This window comes from Pteropus medius, unplaced genomic scaffold (assembly GCF_902729225.1).
Source record: "Pteropus medius unplaced genomic scaffold, Ma_sr-lr_union100, whole genome shotgun sequence".
Taxonomy (NCBI): domain Eukaryota; kingdom Metazoa; phylum Chordata; class Mammalia; order Chiroptera; family Pteropodidae; genus Pteropus; species Pteropus medius.
In genome coordinates, this window is record NW_024349803.1 from 1,193,258 (window position 1) to 1,207,051 (window position 13,794).

At 49.4% G+C, this 13,794-nt stretch overlaps 1 protein-coding gene across 3 annotated transcripts in view; it reads left to right on the forward strand.

The window, feature by feature from the left end:
* Positions 1 to 13,794, forward strand: part of ZNF362 (zinc finger protein 362) — a 51,039-nt gene that overhangs the window by 26,239 nt on the left and 11,006 nt on the right. For 2 of the 3 annotated variants that reach the window (XM_039837016.1, XM_039837017.1), the window contains 3 exons: positions 5,686 to 5,764; positions 5,893 to 6,051; positions 9,282 to 11,086. In XM_039837016.1, coding sequence (XP_039692950.1) covers positions 5,686 to 5,764; positions 5,893 to 6,051; positions 9,282 to 9,398 — 355 coding nt within the window. In that variant the 3' untranslated portion in view covers positions 9,399 to 11,086. Of the gene's footprint in view, positions 1 to 5,685; positions 5,765 to 5,892; positions 6,052 to 9,281; positions 11,087 to 13,078; positions 13,085 to 13,794 lie in introns of those variants that run through there. The other variant, XR_005647436.1, reaches the window with a different exon arrangement.

Consider the following 13,794-nt stretch of genomic DNA (forward strand, 5'->3'; position numbering starts at 1 on the left):
GACATTTCTCTGATGATACTTATTGTGCTAGTCTCTGTACATGAAATTAAGTTGCTGGGTTTTTCCTTACATCTTAAAAAATATACAAATATATATTATAATATATAATTACATATATAATTATATATGATATTGATATATATTTTTATAAATTATATATAATTATGTTCATAAAAGTAACTCGGGGAGATTGAGTTTCTCTTCTTTTGCTTTGCCAACTTTCTTCTACTAGAAACTTCATAGGACAGCTCTCACTCTTGTGTTTGGCTAATTAAATATATGGAGAATACAAAACATGCCCAATCGTTTGGATCACCCTTCTTTTTATAAAGCGAAGGAGGAAATCTTTGGTGTTGCCCAGTGGCCATCTGGAGACTCCAAGAGCCTTGGGTGTAAAAAATATCTTAGTAATTTTATTATTCTGGTTTTGAGAAAGACTATATCACAAAGTTGGCAGAGTCAGCAAGATATGCCCATCAGTCTAGTAGAAAATACAGTAGCAAGTAGTGACAATTATTAAGAAACCTAGTTTTTTCAGAAGGAGACTTTTGTTTAAAAATATTACTTAAGACTGTGACAAAACAAGCAATAAAAAATTAAGGGGCCCTGAAGGAGAGTATTTCATCAGAATGTACCTTGACCCAGGGATTGCTCTTCATTCCTGAGGGCGCAAAATTTTTTTTCTTTTTTCTTTTCTTTTGCGTGGCTTGAGTTCTGAATGGTGAGAAACCAAACAAGCAACATGAAGGTCCTATTAGTATTTAGGGACAAATTATTAGTCATTAGGCAGTGGCATGCATAATTAAACTAGTGTGTCCTAACCCTGTGACAAAGAGGAGTAGGTCCCAAATGTCCACAGGTCTCAGAATCCTTTAGACAAACAAACAAAAAAAGCCAAACATAAAGAAACAACCACATTCCAGTTTCCTTGTTTTCTACCATTCCTGTTTTTTGCCCTTTGATAGAGAACCTGACAATCAGGGCGTATAATCAAATACATCTTCCCAGTGTTGCTGCCAATTACGAAGGGAATAAAAGAAGGGCACGTCCAAAACTGAACCAGCTCTGGTCAAGGCATAGAAATGGAGATAGAAACAGGCTGACCAAGAGTCATCCTGGTTGTTGAGAAAGATGTGCCTGGGAGCATTTTGCAGATAATGTAGTTTAGTGGTGCTGGTGACACTGGAGCATTTTGGTCAGACCTTCACCTGTGCAAGGAAGGCACAAGTAAAGATAAGCAGGTGACTTGCAAAGTGTTAAAAAATCCAGACTTCAGAAGGATCAGCCCAGTAAATATCATATGCATTTAAAGAGAAAACAAGCAGAACTTTGTAGCAAGTCTGTTCACAGTAGAAAAACAGCAGTGGCCTCATGCAGTTGACATATTATAAGTTCACAGATATCACGATGCAACAGGGAGAACATTGTTTTGTCAGGGAGCTAGTTAGGTACAGGAGAGGGCTCAAAGTTTAATTTTGGGGAAGATCTCATGCTAGATAGAGTAACTCTGGATTCGTTTGTTCAGGCTGCAGTGTGTTTCTTTGCCTTTGTTTTTCTTCTCCCGACTGTGATGTTATGTACATGTGTAATAATCGTGGCAGGGGCAGATGTCATTCTGTTTTCTCAAGTCTGATGATGGTAATGGTAATAAATTCATAACAAATATTCTTTTTCAAAAAGCTCCTATGTGCCTGGCGCTATATAGGTGTTTACATGCAGGGTGTCCATAATGTCCTAGACAAAGTGAATTGTGTTTATAAATAAGACATAACGAATCTGAAAATGCTGCAGAGAGGGAAGCTTACCCTTCAAGTTAAGAATGAAGGACCAGGGAAGGTTAAATTTCACTGTCACTACCATTGTTTAAGTTACAAAGCACAACGTGACCGAAACCAATCTATATAACATGCCATTTATTACTTGAGAAATAAAAGATAAATGATAACTAATGAATCCTCAATAATTTTATTTAAACATTGAATAAATTCCCTTTTGTTTTTCATAAATTGTTTATATTAAGTAGAAATGAATGTATCAAAAACTAACACCAAGAAAATTTATGAACATCCTATGTATGGGTCATTAATCCTTACATTCCTTACCATCTTTATTATTATCCCTGTTGTAGAGATGAGGAAACTGGGGTTCAGAGAGCCAGTCACCTGCTAAGAGGAGGCAGAAGTGTGATTGGAACGTAGAGAACCAAGAAATAGCCCATGCCTCAGAGGAAGGGAGGGGCTGGGTTGTCAGGCTGCAGAGTCAGCTCACCTGGTGGTGGAAGTCCCAGGCAGGAGAGCAGAACGAGTCCTTGGGGCCCGGAGGTGGGGCTGAGGCAGTGTGGGTAGCGGGGTAGTCGAGGGGCACCCATTTCAGCTCGACTTCCTTGTGCTGGAGTCAGTGGTGAGCTCTATCACCACAGGTGTGAGAGCCAGAGCTGGGTCCCCCTCCCTGCCGCCCCCCGCCCCGCCAGTGAGATGATGCCCCACAGTGAAGGCTTGGTCCTAACTTGAAAATCAAGGACTAAAGAGTTTTGGGGCCAGTTATCAATGATCCTACCTGTGAGATCAGGTAGTCTGGTCCTTACTTCCGCAGCTGCTCCTTGAAGCTAGCCCAGTGCTAGGTGTCACACACAGGGACAGATTAGCGGTTGGAGGCAGGCTCTTGCCCAAAGGAACTCCCATCACAGCCTGAGAGGCCGGTGGATATGGAACCTTCTCCGAGAGAGAAGTACGTGGTGGAGGTTGGAGAAGATCACCTGGGTGGGTGTTGAAGGGTCCTAATGAGAGAGGGGAAGGGTGTTCTCAGCAGGGGGAACAGCATGAGCAAAGGCTCAGAAGTTTGCTGGGAAATGTGTCTTCGTGTATTTTGGGGGGAGGTTAGTAAGTGTCCTGCAGGGCTGAGGAGCGGGAGCTGGGTGGAGGGAGTGCTTCAGAGCCTAAGGCCTTGAATGCTGGGGCAGGGGAGGTAGTGGAGGAGGCCAGGTAAGGCCATGACAAGTCACATCCCTGTGCTGCTGCTGTGGTGGCGGTCAGGAATGGAGAGGCTGAGGCTGGGAGTCCAAGCAGGAGGCCAGGCAGCTGGGGCACTTCGGGAGGCAGCCAGAGGGGGAGTTTTCTGGTCAAGAGGGCTTGGCTGGGTCCCTGGGGAAGGACCTGAAGTCCCTGGAGGACCATTGATCAGTCGGTCAACAAACACTTGTGAAATACACCCGGGGAATGGGTGTTGCTGATTACATTGAACATGTTACTGTTGTTAATGGCTGACTTTAGAGAGAAAGAACTCAGTTCCCTTCATTTTAGTCGATGACTATGTACCAAGTCTCTGCTGAGCCTGTGCCAGGACCTGGGCTGATGGTGGTGAGTGAGACCAAACAAGCTCTTGCTCTCAGGGAGCAGCCAAGAAATCAGTGACTGGACGGTGACAGCACAGACTTCTGCTTGAAGGGTGGGCTGTAGGGGACAGGCCTAGGCCGGGGGTCAGGGAAAGCTGCCGCGAACAAGGGATTTTTATACTGAGAACAGGAGTGTGGGTTTAGCCGAGGGAACAGTGTGCCTGGAAGAGGGAACAGCCTGGATAAAGGACTGGAGATAGGAAGGAACTTGGAATGCTAGTGGAGCTGGTGGGAGGCTAGTGAGTCTGGAGCCTTGGGTCAGGGGAAAGGCATGACTTGAGCAGCAGTGGGAGGTGAGGACTCCAGTGCGTATTGTGGGGTTTAAAATGTCCTGGGGTCCCTTAGGTCCCTCTGACACTGGACCCCTAGCTGAATGAATTCTGCAGCCCTGGAGAGAAATGAGGATGAGATGAAATGAGACTCTGGCATCAGGCGGAGTTGGTCTAGATGGCCCTTAAGTTCCATCCAGTGTAGAGACAAGGTACCTGAGATGTTCTCCTCAAACATGTGACACCTAGAAATGTGCAGACAGAATAGGGTTTCTCAGAACCGGGCCAGCCCAGCTCCACTTGGCCTGAGAATGGGCTGTCCCTGCCCTTGAGATGCCCCATCTAGTTGAGAAGACAGACAGGGAGTGGCCTTCCCTGTTGAGGATTTGACTAGGCACAGGGTGATGGGCATCAATCAAACATGGTTGTCAGATGAGAAATGGTTCTCTTACCAGACCATAGGGTGCATAGGAGCCAGGAGCGGAGGCTGGACCACATGGCCAAGGGCCTTGGATGACGCACTAAGGAATTTCGACTCCATCAGGGTTGATAGTGGGCAATCTGTTGTGGTTTATTGACGGCAGGGAGTGTTTCTTATTCAAGCCTATCCAGCACGAGGCCTGGCCTCTGTTTGGAGTCTGTTGATGGGCAGAGCAAACCCAGTCACTAAGGTGGGCTGGGGCTTAGGGAAAGAGGTGACACCATGTGGCCAGCTCATTGGCGAATTAGGCAAATGAGGTTCAGGCTCAGCTGGCATTTTACTGCCTACCTGCTTGGCACAGAGGTTTCTGTAGAACAGATGGTTAAAGACAAGGCCTGGGTGACATTGTGGAGAGCAGGGAGGGCCTCCTGTCCATCTGTCCATCCGTCTGTGCTGGGCTCCTGAGCCCCGTTTATGCACCTCATCTCCATTCACCCCCATCCTCGTCTGGCTGTTGGACAGGAACAAGCTGCACCACAGACTTCAGCCATCAGCCTTCAAGTCACTGCTCCAAAGTCACCTTCTTGATGAGGCCCTGCCTTGGTCACCCTGTTTAAAATTGCACCCCCTCCCTCCCTGGCACTCATAATCCCCTCACCTTGTTCTTATTAGCACTTATTACCTCCCACGTGTGACTGACTTACCTTATGCTGATCGTTTGTTTCCACGAGGCGGTGGTTTTTGTCTGTTTTGTTCACTGAGACATTCTAAGTACCTAGGTGCTTGGCACATGGGTACCTGAAATAATAAGTGTTAATGAATAATGATACTGGCAAGTGTTTATTGAGTGCTGACTTTGTGCCAATTCTTGGTTAAGCCCTTTCTACATGCATTATCTATCTTCAGAAAGCCCAGTGAGGGGCTGTATTTTTATACCCATTTTGCAGATGAGGAAAACTGAGACTCAGTGATTTGCCCAGCTAATAATGGTTGAGCCAGGATGAGAACCCAGGGACGAGAGGACAGAGGGGCTGAGCTTCAGGGCCACCTAGTCCAACATGGCTGCCAGATGAGAAATGGTTCTCCTCTTAGTAGCTGGGGTGACCATGTAGCCATCATGGACATGTGCCGACATGGGGAGAGGGTAGGAATTGGGGGCCGATCAGAGGGAGGTGTCTTCTGAGGGAAAGGAACAGGTAGGCAGAGAAGGTCCTGGCAAAGCTGAGTCCGTGCTCTTTTCAATGGGTGGTCTGCAGGTGGGATTTTTAGAAGAGTGAGGCAGAATGCAGTCAAAACAAGCCCCCAACGACAAGCCGGAGGCCTGGGCCGGGCCGCTGAGAGGGCACCAGTGGAGGGACCTTGTGGAACAGGGAGCCTCTGGTCACCGACTGGCAGTGGGAGGCCAGAGGAAGAAGGAGAGGAGGTGGCCTCTGAAGTCCCCAGCTCTGGCTTGGGGCTCACTCTCTTGAGAGTGTGTGCAGTGGAGCCTGCCCGGGAGGCTTTGGGGGCCAGAGGTGTGAAGCAGGCCAGCCAAGGGCTTGGGGGCTGGAGCTGGCCTCTGGGTACCTGTCAGGGACTCCACCTCATTGGGCTGCCCATTGCAGAATCCACACAGGCGACAGACCCTACAAGTGCCCGCATCCTGGCTGCGAAAAGGCTTTCACTCAGCTCTCCAACCTCCAGGTGAGTGGCCGCCTGCCTCCTGCCCGCCAGGTGCGCAGTTGCCCTCCCGAAAAGGGAGCATAAGAAGGGGTTGGCGCTGGGGGAGGCCTGCTGGTTCCTGACCCCCACCCCTGCTGTGCTCCCCACAGTCTCACCAGCGCCAGCACAACAAGGACAAGCCCTACAAGTGTCCCAACTGCTACCGGGCCTACTCGGACTCCGCCTCCCTGCAGATTCACCTCTCAGCCCACGCCATCAAGCACGCCAAGGCCTACTGCTGCAGCATGTGCGGGCGGGCCTACACCTCGGTGAGTGCCTGGTGTCCCTGGGGGGGCCCCTTCCTCTCCCTGGGCCTCAGCTTCTTCCTCCCCCTCCTCAGATTTGTACTGACTTGCCCCATTTTTCAGACAAGGAAACTGAGGCCTAGAGAAGGGAGGTGTCTCCTCAAGATCACAGTGAGCGGCAGAGCCAGGCCTTCCGCTTCCAGGTTCTCTTTTGGCCATCCTGGGCTGAGCTCCCAGCCCCCTAGTGGCCTTTAGCCTGGAGGCTGAGGTGTGGTTACCTCCATGCCCTGGAACACTCCAGGCAGTGGGCAGGGGGCCTGGCACCCTGCTCTCCAGAGCCAGAGAGGGAGAAGGGCCTTACACTCTGGGGAAAGCTGCAACCCCCCATCATGGCCACAAGGTGGCACAGTGACCTTGCCCAGAGCCACCCTCATGTCTCAGGAAAGGCCTGAACAGTGCCAGAAAAGGTCCACTCATCTAGTCCTCTGTCTCTGGGTGTGAGTTTCTCTAAACAGGAAGGGGCCTTTCAACACCCAGAAAAGGGAGTCCAGGTGAGTCACTTGTGTGTCTGCCTCTGGCTAGGTAAATATTCTGGGTAACAGACCCCAGTGTATACCCAAATAGAGATCACTGAGCCTCAATTTCCTCATCTGTAAAATGGAGGTGATAGTTCTTAACTCATAGGGCTATTGATGCCTAATCCACCCTAGCTAACACAGTTATTTATTCATTCAGTGTTTACTGAACACTTGTGCCAGAACTTGGGAATCAAGATGAATCAGACATATTCTTGGCCTCCAAGGAGGTTAGAGTCTACTGCTGAAGACATATTAAACAAGTAACCACCCAAATAACTGTGGTAATGACAAATTGTGGTAATTGCTCCAAGGAGGGTTTCTCAACCTCGGTCCATGTGGACATTTGGACAGGATACCTTTTTGCCGGGGGGCTCTCCTGTGCATTATAGGATGTTTAGCAACATCCTTGGCATCTACTGACTAGTAACCTCCTCCCTAAGTTGCGACACCCCAAGAATGCCTCCAGACTTTGATAAAGGTCCCCTGGGGGGTGAAATCACCTCTGATGGACAACCAATGCTATGAAGGAAAGTATGTTTTGAAAGACAGCCACAGGGAGGACAAAATGAAATTGGTAAAGAGATAGGTCTGGGTAGGCCATCTGAGGAAGTAACATTTAGATGAAGCCTTGCAGGATGCTGAGCCAAGTGAGGAGGAGAAGGAAGGGAGACAGTGCTTGTTCCGTGCAGGGGAACAGTGAATGCACACCTCCTGAGGTAGAACAAACATGGCGTATTCCAGGAACTGAAAGAAAATTGGGTCACATGGGGCTGTGGGCCTATTAGGGAGTTTGGCTATTTTTCCAGGTTGAATGGGAAGCCATTGGGAGGGGACCGGCCATCCATGGGAGGTCACTCTGGCTGGAAGAGGGAGCATAAGGATTGCAGGTGGGGTGGTCGGCAGTATCTGTCAGGCACCAGCCAGGGCTATAGCTTGCTGAATGCTGGGTATATGTCATTTGTCCTTCCCTGGAGTTCAAAGGGCAGAGGAGAGTTGAGAGACTGCGAGGACAGAACCTGCAGGGACAAGGGCCTTAAGGAGATATGTGGGAGCCCTAGAGACAGCCCTAGGAGCCCCACTCAGCCGACCTTCAGTCAGTCCCAGCCTCAAGTTCTTGACCCTCTTACACACATCCACTCGTAGAGAAGGGGCTGCCAGCATTCACGGGCCATGGTTCTTAGATAGGATCTGTCTGAATTCTGGGGGGAAGGGAGGATCAGCTCTCGCCTGGCCTGAGGCCCCACCCTGAACTGGGCCTGACTGGACTTTATAGAACAAGAATAATTACTTTCTTTTTTTTTTTTTTAACATTTTAATGGATTGACTTTTAAATTACTTTAATACGTAAAAGCAACATTTTAGAATAGTGAACCCTCATGTTCCCATCGGCCCCCAGAACCATTAACTATTCATGCTTCAGACATATTCCTATTTTTTGAAGTAAAACTAACATATTGTTTCATCTGAAAATTTTCACCGCGTCTAAACATAAGCACTCCTTTTTTGAACAAATCCACAAGACTTTTATATGAAAACCTTAAAATAATTGGCCGTTAAGTCCCGAATATCATAAGATACCCTGTCAGTAGTCACGTTTTCATCTGTCTCATGAATGCCATAATTTTATTTACTTGCAATTTTATTTTTTAATCAAGGTCCAAATAAGATATCTACAGTACACTGGGTTAATATATCTTTTACTTTATTGGTTCTTCCCATCCTTGCCTTTTTTTCCCTTTGTAATTTATTCGTAGAATAGTTTCCTAGTTTAGATTTGGCAACCACATTTGAGGGCTTCCTCTGCCGGATTCTGAGCAGATTGAAGTATGAGGCCAGGAAGTGGCAGGCAGGAACTAGAGCACCACTTTGCAGCTTAGTGTGACAGCCTGTGGGCCTGAAGGTGACTACACCCACCCATTCTTGGATGCCCAGTCAGGCTTAGACAGGGGGACTGTCAAGGGAGGAGCTAAACATGCCCAGTTTATGCTTGCAAAGTCACTAATCAGATCAGGCCTTGCTTCCCCCCGAGGGAGCATGGAGTGTGAGGTGCAGAGGCCTGGTCTCCCGCCACCACCTGGAATGAAATGCAGAGACCAGAGAAGAAGTAGTCCCCTCAACCCTTACCGCATGCTAAGAATTTATCCACATCATCGTAGCAACCTTTTGGATTGTTCCTGTCCCATTCCTACTTGCAGAGGAGGAAACAGGCTTGGAGGGGTGAGACGATTTGTCCAGAACTAGGCTCAAACCCAGGCCTGCTGCTCCACCCTCGCTGGGAGCACCAGCCAGATGGGGGAAGCTATACTTAAGTGGGCAGGCAGGCTGAGGCGCAGCCAGCATACCTTGCTACAGCCAGCTGGTAAATGGCAGCTTGCCTGGCCCTAGGGAGTTCCAGGTGGGCACTGCTGAAGGGTGAGCCTGGTGCCTGCTGGCTCTCTAACCAGCATGCTGTGGGCTCGGACTCTGGTCACTGAGCCTGCCCCCACCCCTGGTGGCAGTGGAGCATCGCTAGAAATCATGCCAATGCTCATCTGCTCTCGAAGAGCTGTAGCTATTCACCACTAGCTGGCTCACCTGCCAAGGAGCCATCCAGTGGCCACTTTGGGAACTGCAGCCTCTTCTGCCTCCCCTGCCAGTGGTGATTTTTAATGTTCTGAATCTCACCCCTGCCCACAGGAGACCTACTTGATGAAGCACATGTCCAAACACACGGTGGTGGAGCACCTGGTGAGCCATCACTCGCCCCAGAGGACGGAGTCCCCCGGCATCCCGGTGCGAATTTCCCTCATCTGAGCCGACCCGAGGCCCTACCCTGCCCTGCCCACTGGCAGACACAGACCTAGGCAGCACCAGGCCCAGACTCCCTCCAGGGCCCTCCAGGAACAGCTGAGCTCTCTCATGACCTTCCTGACCTTCCAGAAAGCCTGGGCTGCAGAAACCCTGCCCAGTCCAGCTCCGGGGGTGGCCAGGCCAACTGCAAGATTCTGGACTGTTTGGTGGCATCCAAAGATGATCTCAAAGCACTTTGAAGCGCTCTGTTGGGTTTTCTTTTTTTCCCCCACCCTTCACTTGCTTCACTGTTTTTTTTTTTTTTTGTTTTGAAAAAAAAAAAGATATTTATTGGCCAAGAAGTTGGTGCTGCTAAGACCGAGAAATTAAGAGTTGGACAGATGGACACAGAGAACCAGAGGGCAGCATGGGACCTTCTCTTGCCACAGCCTCAGGTCTTGAGAGAAGGCTCAGGCCTGGGTTTCTGGACTGCAAAGGGGGCCCCTGATGGGAGGGGGCAGGAGGCAGCTGACGTGAACCACTCACCCTGGGTTCCCAGCTCGAATCTCGAGCTGTGCCCTGGGCAGCACTGAGCAGAGGGAGGCGGCAGCTACCAAAGCTGCCCAGGCTTCAAGAGGCGAAACAAGAGGGGCCAGGAGATCTGCAGGACCAAAGGGTGCAGCGTTGGGCTGGGCTGGGCTGGGCGCCAGCCCAGAGAAATGGGGTGGGGTGGGCTGGGTAAGACCTGTGCCTCCCCAAACCCCTACCCCCCACTGCCCTGAAGACCACCCCAGTCTACCTCGGTGCTGGCCAGGAAACCTATTGGCTACCTCTCCTACCATCCCAGACTGTGGGCAGCGGGATGGGGAGGGAGTGGGCCTGGAGCTCTGACCCCCTCCATAATTTCCTCCAGATGGGGCAATACCCAGGGAGGGGTTGTCTTCCCTGCCATGGAGGGGAGAATCCCCAGCCCAGGCCCTAGGCTCCTCGGCAGGGAAGGGATCCTCAGAAAGGAGGGTCCCAGGAGCAGCCCTTGCCCTCAGCCCTCACAGACACACCCCAATCTGAAAGCCATGCGTGTCCGTGTATATAGGAACTATGTACAGAGCCCGGAGAAGCCCCCCTCCATCCCCTGGGAAAAAAAGAAAGAAAACTAGACAGAAACTCATCTATATATTCTGTATCTGGAGTTCCGTTTTGAATATTAACTGTGTTATTTTTATACACTTTTTAAGCCTTAACTCACCATTGATTTACCAGTTTAACGTTTCCTGGGGTTTCTTTTCCCACGGGGTTCTCTGCCCCCACCCCCACCCGACCCCTTTGTTTGACTTGCGTCGTCTGATACTCAGTATTGTAGCTTTTCGTCCGCATGTTACTACCCTGTAAATACGCTGTTATACATACTGTTAACACCTTTGCTTTTTTCTATGGGACCTCCAGGCCACCGTATTTAGAACTAGTTACCTTATTAAAAAAGAGAAAACAGTCTGTTGGCTTCTCAGTCTGCATCTTGGTGGCAGGGAGGTAAGGGCAGGTGCCCCTCAATGCTTCAGAAAAGAAAGTTGCATTATATTTAAGAAAAGGGGTGAGGAGCAAAATAAAAATCAAATGTGGGGGAAAACACTAAAGGGGGCAAGACACAAAGGAATTCCAAACCCTCTGCTCTTTGTATTTCTCTGTTGTGAAGAATAAACTGTACCTGCACCCGGGTGGCGGTGGTGTGTGGCGTGCTCTGTGCGAGGGCGGGGTTGGGGGGCTTTCCACTGCTCCTCTCCCCTCCCCCGCCCCCCAGACTTGGGCAAAAAGGGAAATGGCTGCTTACTGTGGGCCAGTTACTCCAGCTGCTCAGCTGAGTGCCTGGTGTTGATGACGTCACAACCCCTTACAAAGTTGGCAGCAAACCAAGAGGTTTTTTTTGCTGAGAATCATGCGCAATTAAGTGGCAGGGACATAAATTTAACCCAGGTTTGTCTAGTGCTGAAGCCTTTTTAGTTGCACAGGGTCCAGCAATGAGATTCACTGCCCCTTTTCCCAGAGGGGCAGCCACATCTGGTTACCCCACGCCTCTTGGGGGTCCATGAGAACCCTGATTTGTGGAAGCCGTTCCAGTGATTGAGGGGACCAAGAGGTCTCTTTCACATAGGTACGTCCCTTTGGGGTCAAGGTTTTGATTGTGTATGAGGGAAATGCTGGAATTAATTCCCCTGAAGTTTATCCAGGTGGCCCTGTGCTAGACATCGTGGGAGAGAAGTGACCTGGCCCTGAGCCACTGTGGAGCTCACCATCAGGAAGTCGGTCTTTGAGTCCTTATAGTCCTTGTACATGGAGATTTGGCTGCAAGGGATGGAAAGTCCAATGCAAACGGGTTTATTGGCTTACGTAATAGGACATTGCAAGAGTCAGGACAGCTTCTGGGTTCATCGAGGTGTCTCTAGCTCTGCACTTGGCTTTTTTCTCAGAATCAGCTTCATTCTTGGGCTCCTGTGGAGTCAGTCGCTCCAGCTTCACAGCCCCCCACTTCCCAGCAGTCAAGCCTCTGCCTCTCCCAGAAGCCCCAGCAAAAGTCTAATTGGGTCTTTCTGGTTTGAACTAGGTTAGGTATTATCCCTAAATCAGTCACTGTGACCAGAAAGTCTGTACTTGATTGGCTTAGGCCTAGAGCCCCTACTCTAAGCCAGGAGCAGAGGGTGAAACCCCCATCTGAAGTACATCTCCCCAGGAGGAAACCAGAAGGTGTTACCATCAGAAGGGGGAATGGATTGGAGTAGCTGAGAACATGTTTTAAGTAATTTCACAGGCTTCATCTGAAATTGACTTCCCACAGCCTGCTGTGCGGTGATGGACTCCGGCAGACATTCATGTCACATGATCCTATCCCAGCCACAGCTGATTGGCCAGGGGTGGACACCTGACTAAGTGGCTTGATCCTTAGACCAGTGGTACCAATGGTGCCAGTGGTGTGTACCTCATGTCGCGATAGGTTCTGTGACTGTAAGCAAAACAACATAAAACCAGTTTTACCGTGGGCTAATGGATATAAACAAGAGTTAAGTTCCCATGGTATCTCATCGTTCTAATGAAACAACGTTGAACAAAACAACACTAAGGACCCGCTGTCCAGGTTCATGAGGGTGGATTGTGCACACTTCTTTCTAACTGCATTAAGTAAGTGAAATCAGCCATGGTGGGATTTGCACTGTGGAAACGCAAAGGCTACAGATTCGGGATTTCATTTTCTTCAAAGAGCCAGCTGCTAAACATTTATTAGCTTACCACTGACTCTCTCCAGATTCTCCATTCCATGAATTAGGAAGAAGTTAGGAGCTGTTGGGCACCTGAATGAGAAACCCCTGTGGACTGGGGTTCGGAGTAGCTATATTTGGTCAGACACAAGCAGAAGGACAAAGGAGGAAAAGAGAAGCAGAGGTGGCCAGAGGAAACCAAGAGCCAGTGGCAACTTCAGGTCCTGGTTTCAGCCTTCATCTTCTGGCCAAGTTTAATTTCCTGCTTGTTCTCACCTCAGTGAATTTAGTTGCTAGTGGTGTGACATTGGGTAAGTACTAAACCTTTCTATGACTGATTTTCTCATACATAAAATGAAGGATATAAGAGTAACCAACTTACAGGGTGTATGTGAGGATTAAATGAATCAATACATGTTTAATGCTTAGAACTGTGCCGGGAACTCAGTCAGTACCCAGTTAAGTGTAGTTGTTATTTGATGTAACCCTGGTGGATCTATGTCTCTTAAGATCAATGAACTCCAACAGCTGAAGATGAGAATTTTCAGGGGCAGCATTTAAGCTGACACAGCAGGGTGGGGCCACTGGGACAGGTGAAGACTTTGTAGGTAGCTGTGACACCTAGGAGAATGGGAATCTGATTTTCACCTGTTCACCTGGGAGCTCCTGCTGTCACCGAGGACCCCAGCATGTGTGCTGAGGACAGTGTTGATGGCCAGGGAAGTAGTTGCAGAAGGAACTTTATCCCCTTTATTATTCCTGCTTCAGCCCAAGCCCCTCTGCTGCCCCCACCCCCACCTTAGGCCTCTGCGTGAAACAAAGGAGGGAACCCATTCCCAAGAGGTTGCTCCCAAGAAGTTGTCCACTGTTCCACTCTGTAGCTCCCTTGACTCCTCCCCCTCCTCGGGAAGGTCTTCACCCATAAGCATGAGGCTGCCAGATCCCAGCATCTGGAAAACCCTGACTCTGTCATCATTTCCTCTTTAAAATGGGAAGTGGCTATTCTTTGGTGAATTATTTGCCCTTTTTAGTGAAGGCAAGGAGAGGGAGAAGGCAAGTTACATTTTCTGGAGCACCACAACAAACCCTGCAGGGAGGATAATTGGCATCCCCACCTTACATATGAGAAAACTGAGACCCATCAAAGGGATTTGTCTGTAGTCACACACAGAGTG